The sequence below is a fragment of the Pagrus pagrus genome, assembly GCF_965226575.1.
Source record: "Pagrus pagrus genome assembly, chromosome: 19".
In the NCBI taxonomy this organism is placed as follows: domain Eukaryota; kingdom Metazoa; phylum Chordata; class Actinopteri; order Spariformes; family Sparidae; genus Pagrus; species Pagrus pagrus.
In genome coordinates this window covers 8045354-8073029 of record NC_140203.1, presented here as the reverse complement: position 1 = coordinate 8073029, position 27676 = coordinate 8045354, and the positions used below count along the sequence as shown (strand labels likewise).

Sequence of the window (27676 nt, the reverse complement as noted above, 5' to 3'; positions counted from 1 at the left end):
CTTTTGACCTCGGACTCCTCTGGTATCCAGTCAAAAATAGTCTTGGTGGTTAACAGATGAACAGGTAACTGAAATCCCTAATGGGAACTATGTGTCAATGGAAAATCATGAATCTGAGTGAACAAAAGTGACAAAAGTTCCTCAAGGGTCTATTCACGGGCCCCCTTGTCCAGATTATCGAATATTATAACATCTCCTACTACATTTATGCAGATGATACATAACTCTTCATAACAGTGTCACCACTTTGATACAGTCAATTATGTTTGCAGAGTAAGTTCATTGAACAAATAGATGAAAAAATGCATCTTGTATGGAGTTAATCTCATCTGATAAAATACGCAGACACCAGTAACTTGTGTTTTCTGTTTATGTAAATTGTTGAGGTGGAGGATCTGTCAGATTCTGACATGTTTGACTCAATTAAAACAGATAAACGGAGGCAGACATCTGCTCTGAGTTCTCATCACCAAGAGTTCAGCATTTTTTATACAAAATTGCACATTTCAAAACACAGGCTTTGTTTTTTTTTGTTGTTGTCCAGTTCAGTTTCAGCTTCATGGAATGGGACTGTGGCAGATTTCAACTTTTGAAAACAAAATCTGAAGATCTGACCAACCAAAAACACTGTAAGGAATACGATACATCTCGCATTAGCATTCATACACAACGATTTACCAATCAAATTAAAAATATCTGCAATCGATTAAAACAAACTTCAACAAAACCAAATTTTTCAAGTACAATAACTTACAATCTGAAAAAAATTAAATCAAAAATTATCAAAATGGACATTCCCTCATTTACAGACTTTCATTTGAGAAATTAATTTCATCAAAAGAACTTCTTAGCTGCCGCTTCTTGTTGACTCCTATGAAGGAAAAGAGGAGAGAAAGCATCAGCATCATGTTTAAATGCACAAGCACACGTGTGGATTAAATAAAACTGTGACGTCTTACTTGTACATGACGTAGCAGAAGAACAGGACCGACTGGATGACGACGAAGATTGCAAAGTGGACCGTGGATAAGCAGGAAGGCATGGGAGGCATCTCAGGGCACTTCACAGCCTTCTCAGCAGGATTCTGTGCATGAAAACATACAGAAGTGAGCGTTCAGTCACCTGAATCCTCATCTGTTTTATAAACTGCTGCACACTCTGATCCATACCTGAGCATTGCGTTGGACCAGGTGTTCCACGTCTCTCTTGACCGTGTGCAGGTGCTCCTTGATGTCGTTGAAGTGCTGAATGGTCTCGTACGTTCCCATACCGCCTGTGTTACCCTGCTGTTGTACCGAGCCGATCTGTTTCAGGGACTCGTAAAAGGAGTTTCTGCAAAGAAAAAGTGGCGGAAAAGCTTTAATATCGCGACTGGTTCCCCAAAGGACTGAAACAAATAATCTCAAGTGCAACAATCTCTTAATGCCAAATAAACATCTCAGCAATATAGTCAAAATGTTTTTGCTTTTCCCAATTTGACACATGCGTTCAGTGAATTCATGTTGGGACACATGATGTGCAGTAAATATGCTGTGTGGTATCGTTTATGTACAGTCGTACAAATTGTCCAAAATTAATCTTTTAATCCCTGTATTCACTAGAGGCTACATATTCTCAAAGTTTGAAAAACAGAAAATTACCATCTGATAAAAGAGGTCATGATTGCTAAATTAATCCCTTATAAAAACATGTTCTTACAACAGATTACAAGTACCGGAGGTTAAGAAACAGACCACAGAGGAAGTCCAGCCATGATGCTAAAGACCAAATAAAGAGGCTTTATTTTTGAGAAAGGGGGAGAAAATAAAATAACTGTTTGTGTCTCAGAAATGAGACAGTCCACTCAACAGAAATTCACAGTTCCTCCGGGTGTGAATCATTAGGTTGGAAAAACACCTGCTCAGAGTGGTTGCGGTCTTAAAAATTGCCTTTTTCTCACCAGTGCTGGTCGGTTAGGAGCGTTTTAAGTGTTAGCTGGGGAAATTGTCCTCGTTTTGTCTGAATTAGACTCGAGTCTTTCAAAGTTACCGGTGTTTTTTTGTGCAAAATTTCATCTTTGCAGGTTGTCCCCTGCTGAATTGAACGGTGAGTACTAAAAAAGACATCAGCTTTGGTAGATACATTAAAGGATAAATTCACCCAAAAAGGAAATTCCAGTCATAATCTACTCATCCCTATGCTGATGGAGAGTCGCGAGAAGTTTTGTAGTCAGCAAAACATTTCTGGAGCTTCACATCAAAGCAGCATTGAAACAACTGAAGTAGATGGGAGACGTTTTAAAATTTAAAAAACACAACAGAAAAAAAAAAAAACATAAAATGGCTCCATCATCAGCATCCGAGTCTTCGGAGCCCTGAGGTCCCAAATTAATTTCAAAAGATGGTATTTTCACCACTTCACTGCACCCACTTCAGGCGGGGTGTGCACTAACGCTTTTAGCTTAGCAGCTACAGTGAAGATATGAGCTTTAAAAAGGATGTTATAAATAATGTCTTTTCAAATCAGTTTGGGATCTTGGAGCTTTTGGAGACTTGACTTACGCCAGATGAGTTGTATGGACCCTTTTTTTTTTTTTTTTTATGTTTTAGAACAAGTCTCCATCTAATTCAACTTTAGCCACCTTTCTTTCAACATGGGGGTGACGTACATAATGATTGAATTTTAGTTTTTCAGTAAACTTAACTCAATTATTTCTTAGTGCATATGGGCATGTGGGTATTGTTTTAAGACAGACTTGGAAAAAATGTGAACTTATCCTTGACTTTAATGAGAATAGAAAACACAGCAATACAAGGCCAAGTACAGTACAGAGGCGGTGTGATACGTGGGAATGAATAAAGATGCATCTATGTGTGTTTGACTGTGAAATGAGGAAGACTAGCAACTGCTATTAAAGAAACTAATATAGATCTAAATAAATATGCAGCCTAACTGATAATATTATTAACACCAACACCAATTTTGATATTTGAGAGTTTAAAAAATGTAATAATGATATGATGTTGTAGCCTAGTAGTTCCCAAAACTACTTCTGCAGGGCCTCACTTTTGTAGGGAACATTATTTTCAAGTGCATCCCACCCAAACATTTACGTCTTTTTGTTTGCAAGCTCCAATAAAATGTATTTTAAACATTGTCTGTAATTTAAGAAGTGCAACTTCAGTGTGACATCTGACTGAATAAACTAAACAAGGAACAAGTCACTGCATTAGGCATCTTAAACCTTTACTATGGAACAGTAGCTTAGTAAAGCAACTCTGTTGTACAGAAAAGTTGAAAGGTTTTATGTACATCTTTCCCCCAAAAGGAAAACATCAATATATACAATCCAAAACCATTTCTGTAAAGGCTCACCAGTAATAAAATTTGAAATCTCTAAATCTGTATCTTTACTTTGAATTTCAAGAAGAAAATACAGTTTATACCATTCTCAGAAGAGAATGAAGATGTCTAAGCCTGGATCATATTTCTCAACAAAATGCAATTTCTTAAAGTTGATTACTCGCAGGGAGGAAGCAATAAGTTTCCCTTATCGCCTTAAACACATCTAAGACGATTAGAAAGAAAAAAGTGACTCCACAAATGAAAGGAATTCCAGCAGCGTAAGCAGGAAGGCCCTGAGAGGGAGGATTGTGACGAGAAATCAATTGGAGGTAAAGCGTCTTTTTTTCTCCGCCTGTGTATGACAGATGTATTTAAAGACTACTAATCTGATAAGGACAAAATGGTGCTAAAATGTGGCCTTTTCTTGCCTGGTGCCACATGGCTGACGTCTGACGGGATGGACAGGGATGACATCAAAACAAAATCTAATTTGTTTCACAGAGACGGGGGAGAAAAAAAAATAAAAATCTCCCTTGAGAAAGTAAGTGAGCATTTATTAAAGCCTACATCTAATCTTACATCTGCTACAAGTGACCCATTTATGAGCAGAAAGCCCTCCTTGGGATATTTAGAGAGTCTGAGATGAAGTCCTATCATAAACTCTGCGTGTGGAAGATGGGTCAGGATAAACTGAGAGCTTAATCTACAAAGTAATACAGATCAGTCGCGCACATTAGCACATTAGAGGGAGCAGCTGCAGCCTTTTTTTTTTTATTGCACTTATTTAATGTGTCAATCAGCTTACTCCTGCGCACCACCTTATCGTGAAATATCCACTCAGATAATTCACAGATACTCCCGTCTTTCCCTGCCATCTATACATTATCATTCGTGTATACAACAGCATGTAAGTGAGAGTCTGGGTCAGCACATATAATAAAGGAAATCATGTATGCAAAGTCATTTGAGCATGAATGTCCGGTTGGATTTAGGCCATATAAACAGCTTGGTTCTTTTATGATACATGAGGCTAAGAGATTAATGTTACATAAAATAACATCTTTAATATCTTGTGATTCTGATTAATTCTTAATGCAGATGGTGTGTCCAAATTAAGACACAATCAAACTGCAGCGACGGGACAAATGTGCCACTACTGAATGAATGAATAAATAAATAAATAAATCGACTCAGTTACAGTTGATTTTTAAAAAAAGGTACGAGTAAAGGTTTTAATTTTCTCAACATGTGCGAATCATAAAGGTTGACAAGTTATAAATAAGCAGACTTGTTTGATAATTCATAACTTAATTACTGTTGAAATTGAGAAAAACATTTAAATCCCCTCACAAATCTAAAAGAGCGGCTTCTGAAGAAGACTTTTTTTTTTTAATCCATTGCGTGCTCACAATGACTAAGCCCACAAGCACCTTAGAAGAGCGGTACAAAAGCACAAATATGTTATTGAGCAAATACAAGCTCCAAACATCAAAAAATTACATTCTGTACACCTAATCAGGCTTACTTACTGTAAGTACCAAAATCAAACAGTCGTTTGAGTCTTTGCCGTGGAAGGCACACCATCATGAAATCTCTTAAGCTGTATTATCTTAAAATCTGCGAGCGGTAAGGAGACTATTTTTCAAATTACAGAAGAAAAAGAAGAAGATTACAACTGGATGTTACTGTACCTATCATGCTCCGTGTCTCAGATATGACAGAGTTGTTATTCATGGAGATATATGTTCTACAAACTCTCACTCAGGCACTGTTTCACACAAAACCTTAAAGCTGCTGAGAAACTGTTTGAGAACACGTGTTTATACAACAGCTTTGACAAATGCAAAATGCTGGTCATTAGCGTGCATATTAGTAGCATTTTGGGTATTTAATAATCATTATAAAGGACTTATTCTTTATTCTACAACCACTAGGTCATTAACTAAGAGTTTCCCCCCAATAATCTCCTAATTGCTGTTTATTGATCTGAAGTAAAGAAGCAGTTGTACATGAATTATGATCTTGATTATGTTTTGTTCAGTATTGGGTTTTATAAGGTGCCAGCACCACAACAATAGTCACTCTCCCACTTATGTATCTTAATATGTTAGATTCATACAGCATAGTGCTGTCGCGATAGAGGAATTTCTAACTTTGATGCAATACCTTGAAAAATATGTATAGTTGATACCAGTTTGTATACCATGAGGAAAAAAAATGATATAACTGTAGTAAATATCAAATGTTTCACTTTTCATTTAAACAAGTGTTGCTTTTATTATTTAGATTGGGGTGTGGGAGGTGGGCTGCCAGTTGAGGGGTTTGTCACCCAAATAAGACAAGCTGGTCCACCTTAAAGGTCAGTCCACCTTAAGTGAGCCCATGAGGAGTTGAAGCATTTACTCAGCCTTATACGGCCTAACCTGTACAACACTGCACTGCTGCTTTCACCACTGTTGTGTTACTGTAAACCTCACAGTCACACATGTGGTCGTTACGCACACAAACTCAGTACTGAGTTATTCCTGAGAGGAGTTTGCTACTTCTTTATTTTAAATACTTTGTTCATATAGGTAAAAAAAAAAAAAAAAGATCATTTTTAAATAATTCCCAGTCTTTTTGGCGAAAAACCGTGATGTGTTTGTGTGTCAATTTGCTGTTGTAGAGAAGAGAAAGCGAGAAAGAGCAGCTGGTACCTGTGTATCAATAATGCAGAAAATGAGTATTAAACTTTTAAATACTCAGAGTAGTTATGTATTGACAACATTTATACAGTATGTAACAAAACTGTATATTTTAATAGTGCCTAAATAACTCTTAAGTCTTTATAATGACTGATAAAAAGCCAGTATTGTACATATATATATGCATAAGCAACTACTTCATTTTAATTTAATTTAAGTGTTATCAATCTTTTAATATTCTCACCAGCCGAGACAACAAATGAGTAAAATGGCTTTAAGCTAAGATGAAGGCTGTGTGATGATGATCTCATTTACTCCTGAGGCTTTGAATGCGTGTGTGCATGTGACTGTTGCTGCAGCTGGATTATGAGGCTGGCAGACACCTGTGATGTTGCAGCCACTGAATCCAGAGATTAAATATGATTTGAGGGATTTAAGAACCAGGATTTCCCTTGTTTTTCTGGCGTATCACGGACCTCTCTGTATGTTTGTTGCAAAAACAACAGCTAGTTTTTAAAGGAGCGACCGAACGTGGACAACAATGACACTGTTGTTACTTACCTCAGGTCGTTCAGATTTTTGAGGACCTCCTGCTGGGAGGTTAAGACGGAGCCCAGCTGTTGTTGACCTGCAGTGTCCAGCTGAAAAAGAAATACAACATAATGGTCTGAAGGTTAAACACTGCAGCGCTGATGGCTGATAAAGCCGTCATAAAAAAGATTTAGTAGTTTTCATAGCCTGTCATAAAAACAGCGAACTTCATTAGCAGCTCACAGAAATGACACGGAAGTGAAAGCAGTGTTTCGGCAGGTTGGCAGCGCTCACTGATGATCAGAATACATTTTTAAGGATGTTTTATGCAACATTTCACTTTAAAATGTCTTAAAACAACCAACTTTTTTCAGATATGTACTCATGATGATCTGCTATGCGTCCACCTCTTTATAGTGATGCGCTCACCTGTCCTGACTCGGCATTCGTCCCCTTCTTGGCGACCTCGTCGGTGATGACAGAAACGTATCGACGCTGCTCGTCCAGGATCATAGCGAGCTGCCGGTGCAGCTGTTTGATCTCCAGGTGGATCCGGTTCTGACCCTCAAACACCTGACGGATCTCCCGGTCGTTCACGCTCTCATACATGTCCTCAACTGAAAACAGATACAAACACATCCAATGTCTCTTGAGTATATTATGATTTATACTTTCCAAACAGTTTAACTCTGTTTGTTAAGATAAAATTGAAGAGACTTTATAAACAGTAAAAATAAAAACAACGTTAACGTTTATGATTATTTTCCCTCCCAATGTATTTTGCATGATTGTTTTGGGTCTCATTAAACTAACTTGGCTCTCCTTGGACGTCTGGGTGCTCCTTCTGAAACTCCTCTTTCTTTTTGTCGAGCTCTTGCTGGAAGTTCTGAAATTCCTCCTGGTACTTGTCCTTCTCTTCTTTAGGAATCTCAGATTCAGGTGGGGGCTTCAATGGGAAAGACAAAAAAAAAAAGAAACCCTCTGTGAACTGAATAGAGTGCTGTGCTTAAGGCTATGTTGTGCACATGCATGAGACACACACAGCTACAGAGAAGTGAACGGCGCACACAGGATTGTGGAGAAGTATTAGGAGCGCTGAGAAAATGTGCGTACCGGTTGCTGGCCCGGCTCTGTGAGTCTGAATAACAAGAAGGACAGAACGTCGTGGTCATCTGATGGAGGAGAGAAATTCTGAGTTAGAAAATTACGACATAAACATATTTAAAAGATGGTAGCAATGGTAGATGTGTAATTTAAACTGTCATGTCAATATTTTCATTTTTATTACAAATGACACTGAGTTGACACAGTTTAAAAACTAATAAATAAAATTTAATTAAGGTCTATATAGTTACAAATATGCCAGTTTTTGCAGTTTTTCATATATTGGAAAAATATAACCACATATTTTTTCAAAAGTATCTGTTACGTGGTAATATATGTGAAATATATTTAAACTAATACAATTTTAATACTTTAAAGTTTACCCAAAATGATTAGCAAGTGTTGTCAAATATATCTGCGCTCCTTCCATATATTAAAATGTTTTTTGAATGTATTAATTATATTTTACAGATTATGTCAATTTGTGCTCGTTCTGTATGGGAGCAACATTATAAACCACTCAAAATTTGTGAGGGATGTCGGGATACGGTGTGCGTGAATATGCAATAAAAGTCAAATGAAATGTGCCGCATTATGTTTGGGGATCAAAAATATTCACAAGACACAAAATAAACTTAAGTTGAACTGTGTAAATACCATCATAACTGCAAAGTAATAACTTGGTGAAAAGCACAATATGTAATACTAGGAGGAACATCTCAATCAGGCAGAAAATCTCATTAATTACAAAGTTGTAATGGGCTAACAAGAGACTGGTCGTCTTATAATAATCAGGTTTTATCAGGGTTTTTCTCAAAAAAACAATATATGTGCAGTACTAGCAATGTACACTATTTTTCGTGAGTAAAAATGGGGTTGATGTTAAGGTGGTAACAGAAGTGTAATAAGTGGATAATAACGATGTTTTCACAACACTCCTGGAAACATTCCTAGAAATCACAATCAGTAATTACCAGACAATCATACGGAAATTCCTCCTCGATCACAAAGAAGGAAAATGGAAAAATTGCCTTTTTCTATGTATTTTCCTTTTGACTTGGAGCACAATGGAATAACCACAAGTTGAGTTGATTATACCTTCACAACCGACAATTTAAGCTGAAGAATTTTCTATTTCAGCTCAGCCTACACGGCAAGTCTGATTTCTCAATGACTCAAAAGCGACTCGCTAGTTGTAGTTGGAGGACTACAGAGAAACACATGGCATTAGAGCTTTTAAAGGAGCACTGTGTAGTTTTGGAGAAGAAAATTCAGACTCAGAATTTTAAAATTTACAACAATAATGAGGTAATAATACAAACTCAGAAATAATTACAACTTCCATAAGTAAATAAACAAGCTGTGAACCAGAACACTGTTTGAGGCTAGAAAGGTGGCAGGGCCCGCCACATATAAACAAAGTAAAACGGTACGAAACTGTCGTCCTTTAAAGTCAGTTTGTTTATTCAGTCATGAAAAGGAAGGGAGTTTCTTTATTTAGTTTGTTTACGCATAAGAAATACAGTCGATGAAGATCTTTCTCTTCCCATTAAAATCTCCCCAAAACTACGTAGTGCACCTTTAAGGCTTTTTTTTACACAGAGAACAGAATTATACCTGCTAAACCACCAGTGGCGGCTGAAATGCCAAAGAAGCCCTCGGTGGGAATGATCATGTTGTCCACCTTTGTGCAGAACTCGTAGTCATCCCTGTCTGGAGTGAAACCATTGTTGATCATCACCTGAGGACGAAGAAAGAACAGTGAATTCGAGATTCGACATTCGAGAACGTCATCTTGGACTTTGGGAAACTCTGATCAACATTCTTCAGTGTTTTCTGACATTTTGTAGAACGAACAACTAATCAATTATTAAAAAAACTGAGAGTCGACGATGAAAATACTCGTTGGTAACAGCCCTACCTAAAGCCCAAACAATATCAGCATTTCCTACACGTCTTAATCGGATAATGCTACATGTATCTAATTTGAAATATTGTCATAGCACTGACTTAGCTGATCAGCAAACGTTTATGTGATATAATTAAGTAATAAGAGCAACACCATTAGCTGAAAAGTGCCAGTTGTATTTGCCTTTTTGTCCATTGAGTTACTGTGTCTCCTACCGTCAGTGTCTGCTTGTAGTACGTTATTTTGGCTCGGACAGGATACGGTTTGTTGCGGAAGTCTCGTAAACATGTGCCGAGGGCCTGTGTGCTGCCGTCACTGGATCAAAACAACAGACAAGATGTAACAAATTCAGTCATCTATACACAGCACTCCGCTCCACATAGATACAATACAGTATGATGAACGTTTATTAAATAAGTGAATAACATGCATGTTTTTGTCAACACTTGTTTAGTGGCACAGTAAACAGTGTGAACTCTAAGACAAACTGGAATGGCACTGAAAAAGTGATTTAAAGCTTTCACTGGCCCGGGGGAGATTAGGAAAGATAGAGGATTATTTACTTTCCAAGCAAATATAATCATATTTCCTAATCTTCTTTAAGTTGTTAAAATTTGAGTTGGTGACGACGTCATAGCAAAAAGCAGAAGAAAACGTTTACTTACTTTTGGTGGTCATAAACAAGCTTGCCATTGTTTCCAACGACGAGTATAGCGGGGTTATTTTTCTGGAAGGAAGATAAAAAAAAACAAGGAAAGAGCATTAATCCTTTTTTTTCATCTGAGGACCAGAGGTGGCTTTGCTTTAAGGTAATCTTATTTGAAAATATCAATCCTATACCTGAGCACATATAAATATAAATCTTGTTTTTCATGATTTTTGCTTTTTTTACCCTCAAAATGAACCAAAACAAATATTTGAGATTTACAAAAATATCACCATTATAACACCATTTCTCTAAGAGCAAACCCGTTCATAGCAAACAAACAGAAGCTACTTAGTTTTGATATTTGCTACCGCTGAAGCTAAAGATCTCTGGCTCTGTTCAGACCTGATATTAACAATTCCTCCTGGTTGATCACAAGTGGACGGCTCTCAGCAAAAGTGTGAACCTCTGTGTGGTTTCGCTGTAGTGTAAATTACATGTTTAGGCTCTCTTAACCTGCCAATGTCCGCAGCAGATATCTGTGAACGCGCTTTCTGTTTCAACCGATCCAACCATTAAACTAGTAACCGCAATATGACCAGACTCCCTTCACAAATTGTGCAATTTTGAGTGAGCAGTGTTGAGTGAGGAGAAACTTTAAAAACTTTGCAAAGTGGCTTCTGCAAATTCTCAATCATTTGTGCCTTCTTGTGAATTCGGCATTAAATGCAACATAAAGTTAATTTTTTCCTTGTAAAAAATGTCAGTTTGTCTTTTTCAACGTCTAAGGTGCATTTTACCTGCCAACATTTTCAGCTGTTTGAACACACTGATTTCAAAATGTATTTAAAGAAGACAAGCTTTTATTGACAGTAAACATGTCAAATTTTACAAATACAGTAAACAGTAACCAATATAGGCAACTTCTTTGTCACCTGTGGAGAAAGTTCCCAGACTCCCTTAAAAAAAAAAATCCCTCAATTTTGTAAGTTATTGAATTAGAAGTAACTTTACAAACTTTGTGAACTGCTGTCTATGAAAACTTTGTAATAATGTGGGCCTTCTTGTAAATTCACCATATATTATACATTAAAATCTTACTTTCTTTGTGTAAAAAACATCATATACGTTCGTGTTTATGGAAATATCGAGCAGGGAAGTGAGATCTGATCAAAAGTGGTCACTCAAGACGCATGTTGGTGCCAGGTTTGAACTGACGGACTCAGAGCTGTGTACTTTAATGGACATTAATACCAGGTCCAATCAGGGCGTTTGTGCAAGAAGAGAAAGAAACAAAGACCAAATCAACTTCAGTTTTGAGTCTCTACAACCAGCTCACTTTCAAAACCAAAACTCCCCAGGCCACACATTCAGGAACACTCTTGAAAATATACAATCAATAAAAGTTAGAGTAGGGCTTGACAATTCTTACGAATGTTAAGTTCACACTTACCTTTCCATCGTTGTCAAAAGAGTCAAAGAAGACCCCAATTCCGTTCCACTGGTCAGCGGCACCATAAACTGGACCGTCGAGGCCTTGTTCAGTGGTGAACCACATGGCCTGTTGAATAAGGAAATTTGAAACAAATATTAGTGTGTTTTTGTGCCCTTTAGAAATAAAAAAATCAAAGGCAGTAGCCATTATGTTGTCTCCTAATGAATGAGTTAACTCAGGTCACCAGCGAAACAGGGAATGTGAGAGTAAATATTACAGGTATGAAAGATTATTGCCAACTATTCTGTTTGATTTATCATTTCAGTCATTTTCAAGCAAACATGTCAAACAATTGCTGGGTTCAGCTTCTTAAATATAAAGGATTTGCTGCTTTATTTATCATGTATGATAGTAGATATACTCTGAATATTTATGTAGTTCACACCAGTTGTCAGGAGAAAAAAATGTTTGTCATTCAACCCTGCGGCCACGACACACCTCCTTAAACCGGATGTGCACCTTTCCTTCAGTTTCAAGTCTGAACACATGCACAGCCTCATACAGTATAACTTATTTAACTATTGTAGACAGAGTTTGTTTAATTAATTTGATTTCCAGATTGTCAAATATTGATCTTTGGGTTTCCCAGATCGTTGGGAATGAGTCTAAACAATCATCTATCAGGAACTGGACCTTTAAGATTTAGATTTAGAAATATTTAATGAAAGCAAAGGAGCAAGACTGTGATCAAGCATTTAATACCAACTTAAACTTCAAGACACTTGATGCTACAGATAACCAGCCCTACTGAAGATGCACAGAGGAGTAGATAGTCGGTAGTGTGCTTCTGGGCAGGGCACTATACTAAATATGTCCAGCTTGATGGCTGGACACCAGACGGTGATGTTGAAGACAGGGGATACAGTATGGAGGTGATTTACAGGAGCTCTGACCAGGACTATGACTCCAGGGACGAGAGGACATGGCAGGAGGGGACAGAAGAGGCATGGAATATTTTCACATCCAACTGTGTGAATTAAGGGTTATTTTAATCATTTTGGAAGACAAACCAAGATTGTTTTGGTGAACTTAATTTTGTTTCCAAGCTGCAACAACAGGGGACATCACAATCAGACTATCACCTCTAGTGGTATTAAGAAACAGCACGGGCTGAGGTTAGCTGGTTAGCATGCTAATGTCTGCAACACGGTACATAGCCGTCTTTAACGAACGTCAGCACTGCTGTCTCTTCACATTCTGTTAATAACAATAATGTTATGATAATGTTAGTTCATTCATTTATTGCCTCTTTAACAATAACTGTTATCAGAAGTGAATTAATAAGTACCACTTGGCGACAATGGCAAGGAAACACTGGCTTTTATGAGTTGTGTAAAATAAAACGTTCCCCGACTGCCTCGTAAACCGACACAGAAGTTTCAGCCCTCCTTACCAAACCGTCTGCTCCCATTCTGCCTCTTCCAGACACTCTGAAGGTCACCTCGGCCTCCCAGTGATCAAAGTTGACTCTGTTTTTCGTCCACACGGTGCCCCTCTGACTCCTGAGGGACGGCGTGATGCGCACCTGGTCTGCACTGGGAATAGCATCTAGGAAGGACAGGAGAGATGGAGGGAGTGCGCAGGGTTTAAGTAACATGTTATGTTCAATGTTCTCTACAACAAATTGTGTTATTTGATTTATAAGAAAATTTACACACACAAAAAAAGTCTTCGGTGACAAACGTTTTCTGTGTGGTTCCTTCTTTTCCCACTAATGTCGAGGTGAACGAGCTCATGCCAGCCAACTAGTAGTATTGTCATTATAAACCAGCATTATCAGGGTGTGCCTTCTCTGTAATCTTTTAACTGCCTCAGCACCTGATTCAGGCACTGCTGATTATTTAGTCAGATTTGTTTGTTCAGCTTAAGTTTACTCAGTGTTAGTGATGTTTTTCCTCCTTCCATGTCACCGTGACTTGAATAACTGGGGTTACGAGTGCTGGAGAGACAAACAAGCAATTGCACAGACATCTTATAGACTAAACAACAGTTGCTTAATCAGAAAAACCCTGCACTGTCGACCAAGTCCATCCTGGCTGTGGAATGCATTGATTATGGTAATCAATAAGTCAACAATCTTATTTGTTAAGACGGTGTCATTTGTAAGAAATGGCCAGAATTTAAAAGGTAGCTCCAAAACTATAGAGGGCAGCATAACCGCTACCTGCTGCTCACTATACTCTTTCCTGTAGTGACTAGTTACGGTTAGCAAGTTAGCTCAGTTAGCCGTGGAGCGAAGTGGCTGTCAGATGGTAACCTCTTGCAGTACAAAGTGGGGTTAGGAAACAGGAGGAGATGGAGCTAGCTGGTTAGCATGCTAACCTCTGCAGTTTTTACACATTCTGACATCAGTTGATTAAGTTTTAAACTAAAAATCAGACAATATCTTAGAAATTGCACCTTTTTCCAACCTTGCTGTGATATGCATGGATTAATGCAATCAGTAAGTCAATGATCTTATTTGTTAAAGTCATTTTTTCCAAGTAGAAAACCCAAAACAGCATCTTAATTTTCTTGCTTGTGAGGATTTGCTGCTTTCTTATTTGTCTTGTTGTGTTTAACTCAATCAGTTTTCATACAACTTGGGCATCTAGGTGGCCTGAATGTTAAGACACCGATCATGTTGTCACAACTTCTCCCTGCCAAGTTTCCTGTCACTACTATACAGTACTCTTTCTCACAAAAGACATTAAAATAATCCCCAAAAGATACTATAAGGTGTCATCTCTGAGTCTAGGAAAAAATGTGATCAACCTTTCCAATTTCTGCACTGAATGATTAACCACTAGTGAGAGTTATCTGTGGTTACAGCCACAGATCAGACCTGATTTTGACTGTAATCTCACGGTGCTCAAATTGAACGCTCATGTCAGCAATTGGTCAAATCAGTGTGTGATGCAAGAATCCAAAGGCCCGTGTTTGCAAGAGGAAAGTTCAATGCGTCTGCACAGAAGTCTGGGGGACACGTATGAGTGTATCTCCAACGTACAAGCTAGGCTGCTTAAATGTGTGAATTTTCAAGCGGAGTTTTGAATGGACGAAGCCAAACCGCTGTCCCGATTTCCTGAGCGGAAACGCCGTCAGTTACATGTGTCAGTTACGAAAACATGAACGGATATCTCATCCCGACAGACACGAGTTGTTAAGTTAAAAGCCGCAGACCAGCAGCAGCTCTGTGATGTTGACAGCTGGACACAAACTTACTTCCAGTGTGGATCCAAAACGGGATACTGCCGTCGGTTTGAGACAAATGCGGTCCTTTGAAGCTGTATTTGTACTCGAAGCGGCGGTGAGGAGCTTCTTCGGACGCCGAGGCACCGGCGGAGATATCGGCGACACTGCAGTGAAATATTAACGCCGCGAGAAAAGTTAATATCAACAGACGAGCGTTGGCAGCCGGGCGCCGTGCTATGGACACCGCCATGTTTCGGTATCACTGCTGACGTAGCGCTCGGTCCACGCGCATGACGGATGCCTGTAGGGCCAACAGGGCGTTTTCTCATTGGACGAATTTTTGGACCTGTTTCTGTCTCTTTTGTTTTTTTTTGTCTTACAGCTGAGGTTGACAGGAGAGGCTGTCTGCACATGAGTCACGTTGTCAAGCCATTAAATAAAACAAACACACACTACATACAGACCTGTATATACTACATACAGTACTGTGTGTTTCACTCCATTGTTTATTCTGTGACATATCTGAATTGTTATTTTAAGTTTTGTGAATATTTTTGATCTCCAACAATAATGCACCACATTTCATTTGACTTTTATTGCACATACATGCAATTATATATCCCAATATCCCTTTTATGTATAGCTGTATGCCACTTTTCATACATATGAATGTAATTCACAGAGCAACTTTTATCATTATACATCCATTAGTATCGCTTGGCTATTAGTATTAGCATTCGTCCTAGTATTAGCATACTGTAGTAGTATTATATTAGCATCTGCATTAGTATTAGCATTAGCATTAGTATAACCATCACGATTAGTGTTATTACGCTATTAGTTTTCATATAAGCATTAACATTATACCACGAAAATGATATATCACTGCAACCATATCTGGTTTTTGGACTGTTATTCAGATGAAACATGTTAAACAACATCATGTTTAACTAGTATATGAAGAATGGACTTTGTCTCTATTTCATGACATTTTTTATGCTAATAAATCCACTACTCAAAATTATTAAGGGACATTGGGGTCTTTTAGTGTTTCACTCGATTGTTTATTCTATGACGTATCTGAATTTTTATTTTGAACATACACATTTCATTTGACTTTTATTTCATATACATGCACATGCATATCCCAATATCCCTCACTAATTTAGTGTATATTTATAGCTGTATGCCACTTTTCGTACATACTACATTACATTTCTATTGCTTGGCCATTAGTATTAGCATGAGCGGTAGTTTTAGTAGGCCTATTTGTGCCACTATTAGCATGAGCATTAGTCTTAGCATTAGCATTGGTATTAGCATCAGGATTAGTATTAGTTAATACTAATGCTAATATAAATACAGATGCTAGTGTAATACTAATAGTGTGTTACTGTTGATACTAATGCAAATGCTAACATATATATTATTTTCAGGGTATAATGATAATGAGACAAATGTATCAATGAGTGCAGTTTAAAACACACAGTGGCACATTTTTGGCATTATTCAAAGTTTTTACAGCCAGCCATGTGCATTTAGTGTCAGCTATTCAACAGCCAGCATTCACAACCTCAAGTTCTTCAGAACTTCTCCAGTTTCTTACATTGTTTCAGTGGGGCAAATGAAACGTTCGATGTATATGTGAATAATGTTATTGTCTATGACATCCTGCACAGATTGGACCCAGAATATCTATGGAAAACATTATATGAGCTACAAATTAGCTGAATTAGCAATCAGAGACTTATAATGTAACAAGCAGCAACATATCAGGTATGTCAGACTCCACATGTTGTTGTTCTCTCAGCTGCTGTGTTACCTGTGTTGTTCTGGCCCGGCTTGTAAGCCTGCATGTGGTCAGTGAAATGTTAGCTGACACAGCCGTTAAGCTTTCACTGCAGTCAGAAAGCCTCAGCGGGAGACTGGAGATGACACAATTATGTGCCACTTGCTTTCTGTTTACTCTCACCAGCTCCTTCCTATTGCTTCTGGAGGTGCAGCATCGCTTACTGTGAGGGCCAGTGATTACGGGTTCAGGAACGAACCCCAGAACAAAACAGGCTATTGTGGTGACACTAATCTCGGGATTTTGACTATTCTGGCAAGTCATCAGCGACTGGTCAAGACTCATCTGCATGGGTTTGCAGTGATAAGGTTTGATGCTGTAGTAACTTTGAAGTCATGCAACACATACGAACATAAATGGTCTTTTTGTGTTGGTTTTGCTTTTCACTAGTTGTGACTAACATATAAATTCACTACTTTGGCTCTGATGCAGCATGTAATCCGCAAAGCTACAAGTAACTAAAGTTGTCAAATAAATGTAGTGGAGTCAAACTACAATGTTTGCCTCCACAATGTAGTGGAGTGTGAGTATGAGTCAGCGGAAAAATGGAAATACAGTCCATCACTGGATACAACACATACACAACTAGAAACTATGATCTATCTTGCTGCGTCTGACCTTTCCTGGGAAAAAATGTGGAGTTTGCGGTATTTTTGATCATATTTCACACTAAGTAATTGCTAATTAAAGGCAATGACGGCATGAATATACTTAATTATAATTTTAAAAAATAATTCCTCGCATATTTTTTCTACTTTTGTTCCACAAATTTGTTTTTTTATGATGATATTTATGTACTCTGTACTTTGTGTTTTGCCAGTTTAATAAGTATCTGATACTCTGTACTGTGATATATATCCATGATATCCTGAAGAGTTGTATACCTTCTTCATCTATAAATAAATATTTTGATCATAATACAGACCCACCATTATGATAAAGACAGATTATCTGATATATTTTGTGTATCTCATTATCTCATGGAAATGGGAATGTATGTTATAGTTGTGTAAAGTGGAATTGTGGTTGCTATTGCATATTATTTTATCCTGGTGTGCAGTGGAGGAATGATTTTTTTATTTCGTTTTGGGACCAGATGATGGACAAGACTCACAGGATGGAGGAGCAGAAGACAGTCATGTTTTCTCACGTCGTGTCTTTGCCATCACACATTGGTTGCTGTTCATGACTGAAAATGAACATTTAGATGAATGAATGATTATGTTTTCTCGTCCCAGACTTTACAGGAGATTCTGCATCAATAAAGACGGAGTCACTGTGGCAAAATATGTTCCCTCTTAGAGGTGAAGAGGTTTCCGGTCAAGCACAGTAATAAAATCTTATATATGATAGGAATGCTTCTTGTCAAACTGCTTCATGAAGTTTTTTCTCAGGGCAAACAGTGAACATACAGACTCATCTCTATCTCCATCACTCTGAAAAATACAATATTAGAAAAAGATCACTCTTAATGACCTCTATGGGGAAAAAAATCAGGATGGTGTATGAGCAAGGAGCTACAGAGTATGTAGGATAATAGAGTTTTAAAATCATCGATAACATCAGAAAAAACACTAGAAATTCAAAGTGAAGTACATTAAAGTATAAGTGACAGCAGCTGCTAACATTTAAACTTGTGAAATCTCACTGGTTAGCAGTGGATTTAGAGAGCAGAGAGAAAATAGAGGCCTCGGCCCTTTTGTCCGAGGAAGTCCTCATTAGAGAGTTAAACCACACTCTTTGTCAGGAAATGTAGGATTTAAATAACAAAAGCAATGCTAATGGATCCATTTAGGGCCGTACAATGGGAACCTGTAGGATGTTAATGGGTCACTGAGACTGTGAATAGCCTATCACATGAGTCAGCACAAATATTTGGCCAGTGAATTATACGATGCTGTAGGAAACGTATCTGGAAGTGAGGCTGACGCATTGACGTTTAAATTAAACTTTGTTTGAAATGCGGCTCGGATGTATTCGGCCTACCTTTGATCAAAACTCAACGCAGTTTGATTTAGTTAAATATTTTATCTTTTTCAAAGTTTTGACCACAATGAACCTCACATCTTAACATTTTCGACTTCAACCCATCTTGCTCTGTCCATCACTTGGTTGATTTGTAGATCCTAAACTGGCCTAATCACATAAAACAAAGAACAGTTGTGTTGTGCATGGGGCCTCTGGAGATGTTTGTATTACCCATGTCGCATTAGGGGGAAAGGGAGAGTGGCTCGTCACCTCCTGCTGTGACACCACGGTAGTTAAATGAAGCCTGATGCCTCATGGTGTTTATTCATACCTGAAAAGCACAAAGCAGCCCATTATCACATGAACCAAATGTCTGCTGAGATGACGGCATGCTAAGGAAATGTCCTGTGGTTCAACCCGCTGTGCTCTTAAAGGATAAGTTCATCCCAAAATTAGAATTCAGTCATTATCTAGTCACCCTCAAGAGCGTGGACAGTCAGGTGAAGTTTCATAGTCCACACAGCATTTCTGGAGCTTCACAGCAAAACAGTGTTGCTGCATTCTTCTAAACAACTGAAGTAGATGGGAACCAAAAAAAACAAAAAAAACCCCACATAGAACGGCTGCAGCTGGTCTGCCGTAATCCAAGTGTCTGGAAACAGTTAAAAGCAGCAAATTCTCACAATTGAGGGGCTCAAACTTTTAAAAGTTTTGGAGTTTCATGCTGGATAAAAATAAGGGGAAAAAATGGCACGGTGCAAGGCTCCAGAAAGCCTGAGATCCCAAATTGATTTGAAAATACGTTATTTAAACCTTTTCTTCACTGTTGCTGCTAAGCTAAAAGAGTTTTCCCCATCTGAAGTGGGTGCATGAGCTTGACGGTGTGTCAAGGGTGTAAATAACGTCTTTTCTCAGGCTTTCTGGAGGCTTGTATCGAGCTGTTCTTTTTCTTATATTTTCCCAGCATGAACCCCCAAACTTTACAAAGTTAATTGTGTGGGTTTTGGATTGTTGGTTGGACAAACTGAACAAATGTTTAAAGGATAAATTCTTCCCAAAATAAAAATTCTGTCAATATCCTATCACTGACATACAGTCAGGTGAAGTTTCAAAGTCCACAAAATGTTTCTGGAGCTTCACAAACACATAAAACAGCGTTGCAGCATTCTCCCGAACAACTGTAGTTGTAGATGGGGACTTGTTTTAAAATGTAAAAAAAAAACAAAAACAAAAGAAAAGTTTATCTGTTGTAATCCAAGTCTCTGGTAGTCCTGAGAGCCCCAATTTTTTTAAATTTTTTTTTACACCTTTTCAAAAGCCGAAATCTTAATTGTAGCTGCTAAGTCTGAAGTGGGTGCACAAGCTCGACCGCACATCGAGAGTGTAAATAACATCGTTTGAAATCAAATTGGGATTACAGGGTTTCTGGAGACTTGGATTACACTGGATCCATTTTATGTTTTTTTTGTTGTTGTTTTAAAGTTTTAAAACAAGTCTCAATCTACTTCAGTTCTTCAGGAGAATGCTGCAGCACCGTGTTGTTGTGAAGCTCCATAATTTTTTTGCGGATTACGAAAACCTCACCCGATTTTTGGGTGAATTTATCATTTAAATTTGCCACCGAGATGCAAATCCCAAACTAGCCCCAGAGAGCCGGGAGAGGAGCGTGATTTTAACCTTTAAATTAGTTTAAAAAGTTTAAACTTTCCAGCATTTAGCACCCGACAGGAGCTACACGAGCCCCCAGTTATCATCTGATTTCAAACAACAATCTACAAAGATTTAATCGTGGCTCCACATCAGAGCTGTGTGGCTCTGCTGCTGTATTATTTGTTGGCTCAATTCTGCTCACATAGGGCCACATACTCGCCCTCGACAATGCAGAAGGACTAAACCTTTATTCCAGATTGCTTCAACACAGTCCAGTGTGGTCCGGGGGTAAGAGAGGGCACTTATTGTCCACTGAGGACTTTGCCACATTCATTTGAAGAGCGGCCCTCTCTCATTATTAACAGACACACTAAACGATGGGCCCCAAACAATACAGAACAGATCCCTTTATGCGCACAAGTGCTCAACGTTTCGGCAGCCACTGTGTGCCCTCTAACCACTCCCTCTTCTTTTCAGATACCTGCACATAAGTGAAAGATGTGGAGCACACAAAAGATATTCTCAACTTTCCTTTTCTCCCCATTCTGTGAAACAGGCCCATTTTAAAGCTTTTATTTGTGCAAAGCCTCTCATTAACTCCGCTCATGCTGCCTCCCTCGGCTTGCCATTGCTTAAGTACTGGGTGTTGTAAAAAAGCTACCAATTAGTCCCTCATCAGCTCCAATTAGAGGAGACAAAGCCTGAGTAAAGATAACTCAATGAGAGGGAGAGGTGGAAGGGTGAGGGCTCGTCTACGTGCGTTGCTTTGTGTGCGTATAGGTGTGTGTGCACGCTCGTGTTTGTGTACATGTGTGCAGCCCGGGCCGGCACAACATAGTTTGTAATAATTGACCATTCAGCGTGACCCACTGCAGCACAGGTCCATTCACTCTGCAGGCTCCTCAGCGGACCCTTTTTCTCAGGGCCAAGTGTTGTTGTGCTGGGAAGACAGGCCCCCCAGGAGTCCCAGAAAGGGAGCCATTCAATCCTCCTCTACCTGTGTGCAGCACATGAAGCACTCAGGACAAGGCCGATCTCTCATTATTGTCTCCTTCACTCTCAATACTTCCTTAAACTTAGGCTCCGACAAGAGCGAGCCCTTTTGGAGGGGATGCATGTTAAGGGGGTGCCTTTCGCCTCATTAGAATTGAATTTGCACTGTCTTGTAATTACGTCGGGGGGCAACAATGTATTTTTTTCATCATAATCTTCGCTGAATGGGGGATTTTTGGGGCAGTTAATTTGCTGCCCACACTAATGCATTAATTAATGAATTGGGTAACACTAATTTTCTCTATGCTGCCGCTCTCTGTTTGTTTCCTCCAACAGTTCTAGGCAGCCGCTGCTAATAAAATTACCTCATTAAGGCCTTTCATGGCAGCACAGTAACTCACTCATTCATTTGCTATTAAACATTTTCTCTGGACGGGGGCTGGTTCCCATTCAGCGTTGCATCTTTTTGTGGGTGGTTCTAAATAATGAGGGGGGACAAGCAGGGAGATATAATTAGGAACAAGGGGGCACTTGAGCAAATATTTGAAATCTTTTAAGGCTTGCCCGTTGAATGATGGTGATTAATTACTTCCAGAAGGGATTTTTGGAGAAATGTATTGCCAAGTTTTTTTCCTCCCTGTCTTTTCCAGGATGAGATGACCCGAGCTTGTCAAAAGGATGTGCACAGGACTTTCATTTCGGCCGCTCTTTAATCAAATGCAAATCATGGCATGTACTGTTCTCTGGAAACGGGCTCATTGTGGAACCAGTGTAAACAGTGACGTAGTGTTTAATGAAGGTGGCATCTGGAAACAACAAATCTGTTTTTTGTTTGCTGATGAAATGAAGATAATATCGATGCTCGCGATGATGCAATTGTTGTGTGATGTTCCAAAAATGTGTAAATAAGTTGATGGCGATGATTGTGTTGCTTCCAGGAACACAATGTCACAATAATCACTCAGGCCAGAGACACGCCAAGTGTGTCTTTTTCATTTAACGTCATCAGCGGTGGCTGCCAACCATGTTGTCAAACATCTTTGAGAGGAAAGATGTAAAATTTTGTTGTGTAAGAACGACTAATTTCAGTTACTGAGTCTGAAAATAAACAAGAAAACACAGATTAGCCACACCGAGTGAGCTTCTCCACAAAGATTTATTCATGATTGTGTTCTGATTATCGTCATGTGCTCCTGTGTGAACTACACTGCAAGTTTAATGGGTTCAGTGAACACTGAGCTGTGCACCATTCAAAGGGTGGTAACACACAGTACTGACTGTATATGACTGACACCTAGTGGATATATACGGCTACTGAATTAACTAATCCTTTACTCAAGTAGGAATACCACACTGTTAAATACTCCAGTACTACCAGTTAAAGTCCTGCATTCAACAGTATATACGACTTCACAGAAAAATATAATTAAAGTAGCAAAAGTAAGGCACTAATTATGCAGAAATGCTCCTTTGAGAGGGTTACTTTATTACAATATAATTATTCATACAGAAACATGTAAGCAACATGTTAATATTTTAGCTGGTAAGGGTGGAGCTAATTTTCTCTTATGTCTCAGGATAAACAATCTATAAAAAACAACATAGATTCATTGATAATGAAAATACTGATCAGTTGCAGCCTGGTTTAATCATTAAAGGTCATGTGTGTATGATTTAGGAGCATCTTGACACGCCTCCCCATCCACGCGTGTGGGAGAACCTACCCGAGCCAGTGTCTGGTTCATTTGTTCTGGGCTCCTGCAGAAACTTGGCGGTGCAACATGGTGAACTCGGTGGAAGACGACCAGCTGCTTCTGGAGATATACGAGGATCATTCTAAGGTAACGAAAACACAACATCTCTTAGTTTGAGGTGATTATAATGAAAACATAATTATTAATATTATATTCAGTGATGGAATGTAACCATACTATAAGTACTTGTACTTTTTATTCAACGACTTATTTGATAACGTTAAAGTGAATAGTTACTTGCATTAGAGCCAAAGTAGCACATTTATAAATAAATATATTTAATCAGCAATCGGATAAAAAAAAAAAAGGTCTTGTTTTTCATGAGAATAAAAATGTCACCCTCTTGTTTTGGTTAAGATCCTGAGATTATATCAGCAACTTCTCTTTATCCAAATAAGTACAATATCAGATAAATGCAATTTATGTGTGCTAAAGACAGGGGTGACCAAAAAAGTGTCATATAACAAACTTTTACGACTTCACTCTCACCTCAGAGGTCAGGCATGTTCAGTCTCTTCCAGCTATGACTTCAGGAGTTTAGATTTAAGTCGAGACATCATCACCTACTGATGTTGCCGTATTTTGAAAGCATTTCTCTTTTCTTTGAGAAGGTCTCCCTCTGGTGGATCAGTCAACTATCATCCTTGCATCCATCTAACAGCCAAGTACATGACATGGAGTGGAGGAAATGACCTGTTCCCCTGAGCTTCAAATTACATTTCTTTCTCTGTGACAGATTTTGCAATTACTGTTAAACATCTTGACTTTGTCCTATTAAAGCTTTGAACTGACAGGACGTGACTGTTGAATGAGGCCACTGTTGACTTTTCCCAGCTTTGTAGCGGACAATACTGGCAATTTTCATTTAGTCTCTTCTCTCTGTATCCTGAAAATAATCATACCAGGCTAATAAAATAAAGTGGTTTTCTTTGACATTTAATGTTTAAGAATATGTAATGATGGTGTGTGAGAAAGAATAATATACTCTCTTAAAGTAATGAGCTGAAAACTGCCTTCATGAGAGACGTGTTTAATGTGCTGTGAAGGAACCATATGCTTCTGAAAATATATAAAAAAAACATGCATTTGCACAGTCTGCTCATTTTGTTAAAAAATATTCACACAAACTCTCGTATATCATACAAAAATAAACATCTGTGAAGAAAAGGCATACAGTACATTCTGTTTAAACACAGTTAAATAAAAAAAGCAAACCACTTCAATATTTACACCTCACATTAACTTTTTAAACTCTTTAAATATTCCAGTCAAAGTCTGTTCTCTCCCGCGCTGGTTTCCTCTTCCTGTTCCTCTTTGACCCTCCGCCTGTTCGAGGTGGAGCTTCCTTGTACTCCTCACCCGAGCCCGTGTCCACATCGTCCTGGTTGTCCCTCCAGCTGTCGGGGACCGAAGGAAAGTCCTCTCCCGGAGAGTGCATCGGCCGACCGTACACCTTGCTCTGCAGGTCGGCGATGTCGTTGCGGATGTCTGCCATCAGAAGGAGCAGGAAGTCGAAGGAGCCTGGAGGGCCCTGAGGGGGTCGAGCACAACAAAAACAAATTATTTCACAAATATTTAGTTTATATCTTACATATTATTTGTGGACTTACAATTAAAGTTATTCTCCTTTTTAAAGAAACAGTGCATTTTTTAAAAAGGATTAATTTCTCTATATTTACTCAGGAGCCACAGAGGAGATTATCCCAACAGAAAGTCAGCTGATCAATGGACTGTCTTGGACTGGCTACTGAGCTTTTGCGAATGGTTTGTTAACGTTAGCTTCATCAGTGTTTATCTAAGAGGACAACGCTTATTCTGTGCTGGATACTATTTACTTTGAGCTTGACAGTGTCATTAACTGTGTCCTTTAATGTCCAGAGTCCACAGTGGTCTGTTTTTCCGTCATGCTTTAGTTTAACTGTATTGTCCTGTCTAATGGTAACAAGTTACAATCGTGTGGCATCAATATAGATGGCCAGAATCTTACTGGTGGTCCGACGAGCCCAGGAGCTCCTCTATCCCCCTGGGGAAACAAAACAAATATTTAGCTTAGATGAGTTACAGTGGGGGAAGAAGCACGAGAAGAATTCATAATGATCAAGTTTTAAAGAGCCAGAGGAAGGGAGAGAAAAGTGAGATGAGGAGGAGAGTGACCACAAATGGTGAGCAAATAATAATAAAAAAAAACATGTAGTGTGGAAGGTTCAAATCTGATTAGATTTTGTATTCTTGTCTTATTTGGTTAAAAGCATAGTTTGACATTTTTGGGAAATACATTTTGACAACTGGAAAAACTTAGTCCCTTTCCTACCCAGAGTTAGATGAGAAAATTGATACCACTTTCATTTCTGTGCATCACGTACGGTGCTACAGCTGGAAGGTGATAATTTTAATTTAGCAAAAAGACTGGAAGAAGGGGGAAACAGCTGGCCCGGTTCTCGTTGAAAAATACACCCACCTGCACCTATCAGGCTCACTAATTAACACATTGCAGTCACTACTTGTTAACCACTCACTGTGAACAGAGAGAAATAGTTCTAAGATGTAACGCCCCGTAAAACTTTACACTTCTATTTAAAATGAAACAAACAAGATAAAACATGTAATTAGTGAGCTTTAGTGATGCAGGTGGGCATGTTTTTTACCGTTGCATCCTGTGTTTATGCTAAGCTATGCAAACTGAATCCCTGCTAAAGTTGTATCAAACTAATTTTCACCAAGACAGCAAAACACCGTTTTACACTTGACAGGACACTCCACTTACACCCACTAACATTTGGCTTTTCTCTTAACGCGTGTAAGTAAAGGTGTATTTGCCAAACTGTTCCTGAAACTGCCCTGTGTACGTGAAAGTTACAAAAACGTTGTGCTGTTCATATAATAGTTAACATACTGTACATGTAGGATAACTGTGAAATATCATGTCAGCCTGTTGACCTACAGTACACACACACTCACACACACACTCACACACACATGCATCGACCTGACTACTGTGGTTGTTAGCCAGGCTCAGGGTCACACCGGGGCTGTGAGTGTTTTGGCAGATGGTTTGGATTTGTTACTCTCAGAGACAGATTACCATCACCCTCCAATCTATCCACACAAACATCCCAGCTGTACTGAAAGAATGCCAACGTACTATGTCAATAATAATAAAGCAGATGCACCTAAGTTGTTCCATACGTGATCCACAAGCTAAGCAAACGGTGTTATGGGTATAACGAGATCCAAGAGCCAATACAAGAGCAGCATCTCTTCAGTCTTTACGCCTCACTTCTCTGAGTCAGAATGACGTAGATGACTGCTCATTCTTGAATCATTTTGAATCATTATCGACCAAAGAACAGGACAAAGAACAAAATAACACACCATCAACGTGTCATGCTCTATCAAGTGTCACTTTTTATACATTCAAAACTTCTGTTGGAATGAAGCTTCAAATGTCTGTCGCCATATTTTATGATGTCAACAACCTAAAAAAAAGAGAAAATGATTACAGTGATTCATCGCAAGCAATCTCAAAATGCTCCCAAACTGCTCATTTCTTTGACGTCTTACGGCCGTCGTTGCTTTGAAAGTGATGACATCTTGATGGAGCTCCGAGCGTGAAGTGAATGCAGATACATAACATGGTCATTTTGTTATTGTGGTTGTATAAATGTAATCTATGGTGCTGTCAGACTGCTGCCAGACCACCCTGTCAATACAAGTGTATGGCAACGAGAAAGATAACAGTTTTTTGCCCACAAAGAAAAATACATGTTTTTTGCACGGCTAAATGACAAAAAATATGGATTTAAAGCAGAACATTTGGTTAGATACAAATATTTTGTGAATTTTGGAAGTGATGACAGCCATCTCTTTCTCAATGAATTTCAACACTTTTCAACACTTCAGAGTTATTGGAAATGTTTGGATCACATGAGAAACAATCCTACACAGCCAGCACTGAAATCTAACTCTACAAATACTAATACTAATAAAACATGTATAAGTGTAGCCTGATCTTGAACTGCAACTGAGCAGATACTGGGTTTACACAGAAGTTTAGTGATATTCGTACTTTATCTTCATTTAACAGCTAAACTTCTGTCTACGCGTCTACTCCCCATCTGAATGAGAGTGAACTCATTCACAACTGCTCTGAAACAACATCATCTGCAAACAGTAAAGATGCCATGTTTTGTGACCTCAGCTGCTCTTCGATCGTCATTTCAGGAATATTACAATATGGGACAGAATGCAAGAGAAAATCTGGTTTAATACAAAAAAATGTGAAAAATGCAAACACAAATCTCACTGTAACCAGGGTGAAATCTGCATTGTGCCTCCTTAATCTGAGGCTTAACCATCTGCTGGAGCCTCTTTTTTAACACTTTGCCTTAGGCTTTCCCATGGAGGCACAGCAAAGATAAAACACTCGAGTTATCCTTTTGAAAGACGGTTACTGCCCTCTCGCAAACAATCCAAAAGCACAGTTCAAAAAATCCATGTCATACTTCAGACAACTGCAATAGCCTGGAGGTATGTTTACGCTGGTGGTCAGACAGAAGTTACTGCGCTGCCACTTGAACTGACTAGCTGTTGGCCTC

General features: G+C 38.7%; 2 protein-coding genes and 1 long non-coding RNA gene across 4 annotated transcripts in view; 1 reads left to right on the top strand and 2 right to left on the bottom strand.

Moving 5' to 3' along the window:
* The window catches only part of LOC311249052, a 30945-nt gene extending 7163 nt beyond the window's left edge, over positions 1 to 23782 (top strand). The window contains exons 2-3 of the long non-coding RNA XR_014621110.1: positions 23006 to 23168; positions 23693 to 23782. This is a non-coding gene — a long non-coding RNA (uncharacterized lncRNA). The remainder of the gene's footprint in view (positions 1 to 23005; positions 23169 to 23692) is intronic.
* On the bottom strand, positions 357 to 15154 carry lman1 (lectin, mannose-binding, 1). Its single transcript, XM_084383462.1, has 13 exons — positions 14898 to 15154; positions 13087 to 13241; positions 11652 to 11759; positions 10218 to 10279; positions 9768 to 9867; positions 9261 to 9384; positions 7653 to 7711; positions 7353 to 7485; positions 6969 to 7156; positions 6570 to 6649; positions 1170 to 1332; positions 960 to 1084; positions 357 to 871 (listed from the first exon to the last, which is right to left on the bottom strand). The coding sequence occupies exons 1-13, from the start codon at positions 15115 to 15117 to the stop codon at positions 835 to 837; spliced, it is 1554 nt and encodes a 517-aa protein (XP_084239588.1). The 5' UTR covers positions 15118 to 15154; the 3' UTR covers positions 357 to 834.
* Positions 23783 to 24095: 313 nt separating the features above from the next.
* Positions 24096 to 27676, bottom strand: part of ccbe1 (collagen and calcium binding EGF domains 1) — a 36273-nt gene continuing 32692 nt past the window's right edge. For both annotated transcript variants that reach the window (XM_084383458.1, XM_084383459.1), the window contains exons 10-11: positions 25069 to 25104; positions 24096 to 24612 (exon numbers count right to left, since the gene is read on the bottom strand). In XM_084383458.1, the coding sequence (XP_084239584.1) occupies positions 24337 to 24612; positions 25069 to 25104 (312 nt within the window). In that variant the 3' untranslated portion in view covers positions 24096 to 24336. The remainder of the gene's footprint in view (positions 24613 to 25068; positions 25105 to 27676) is intronic.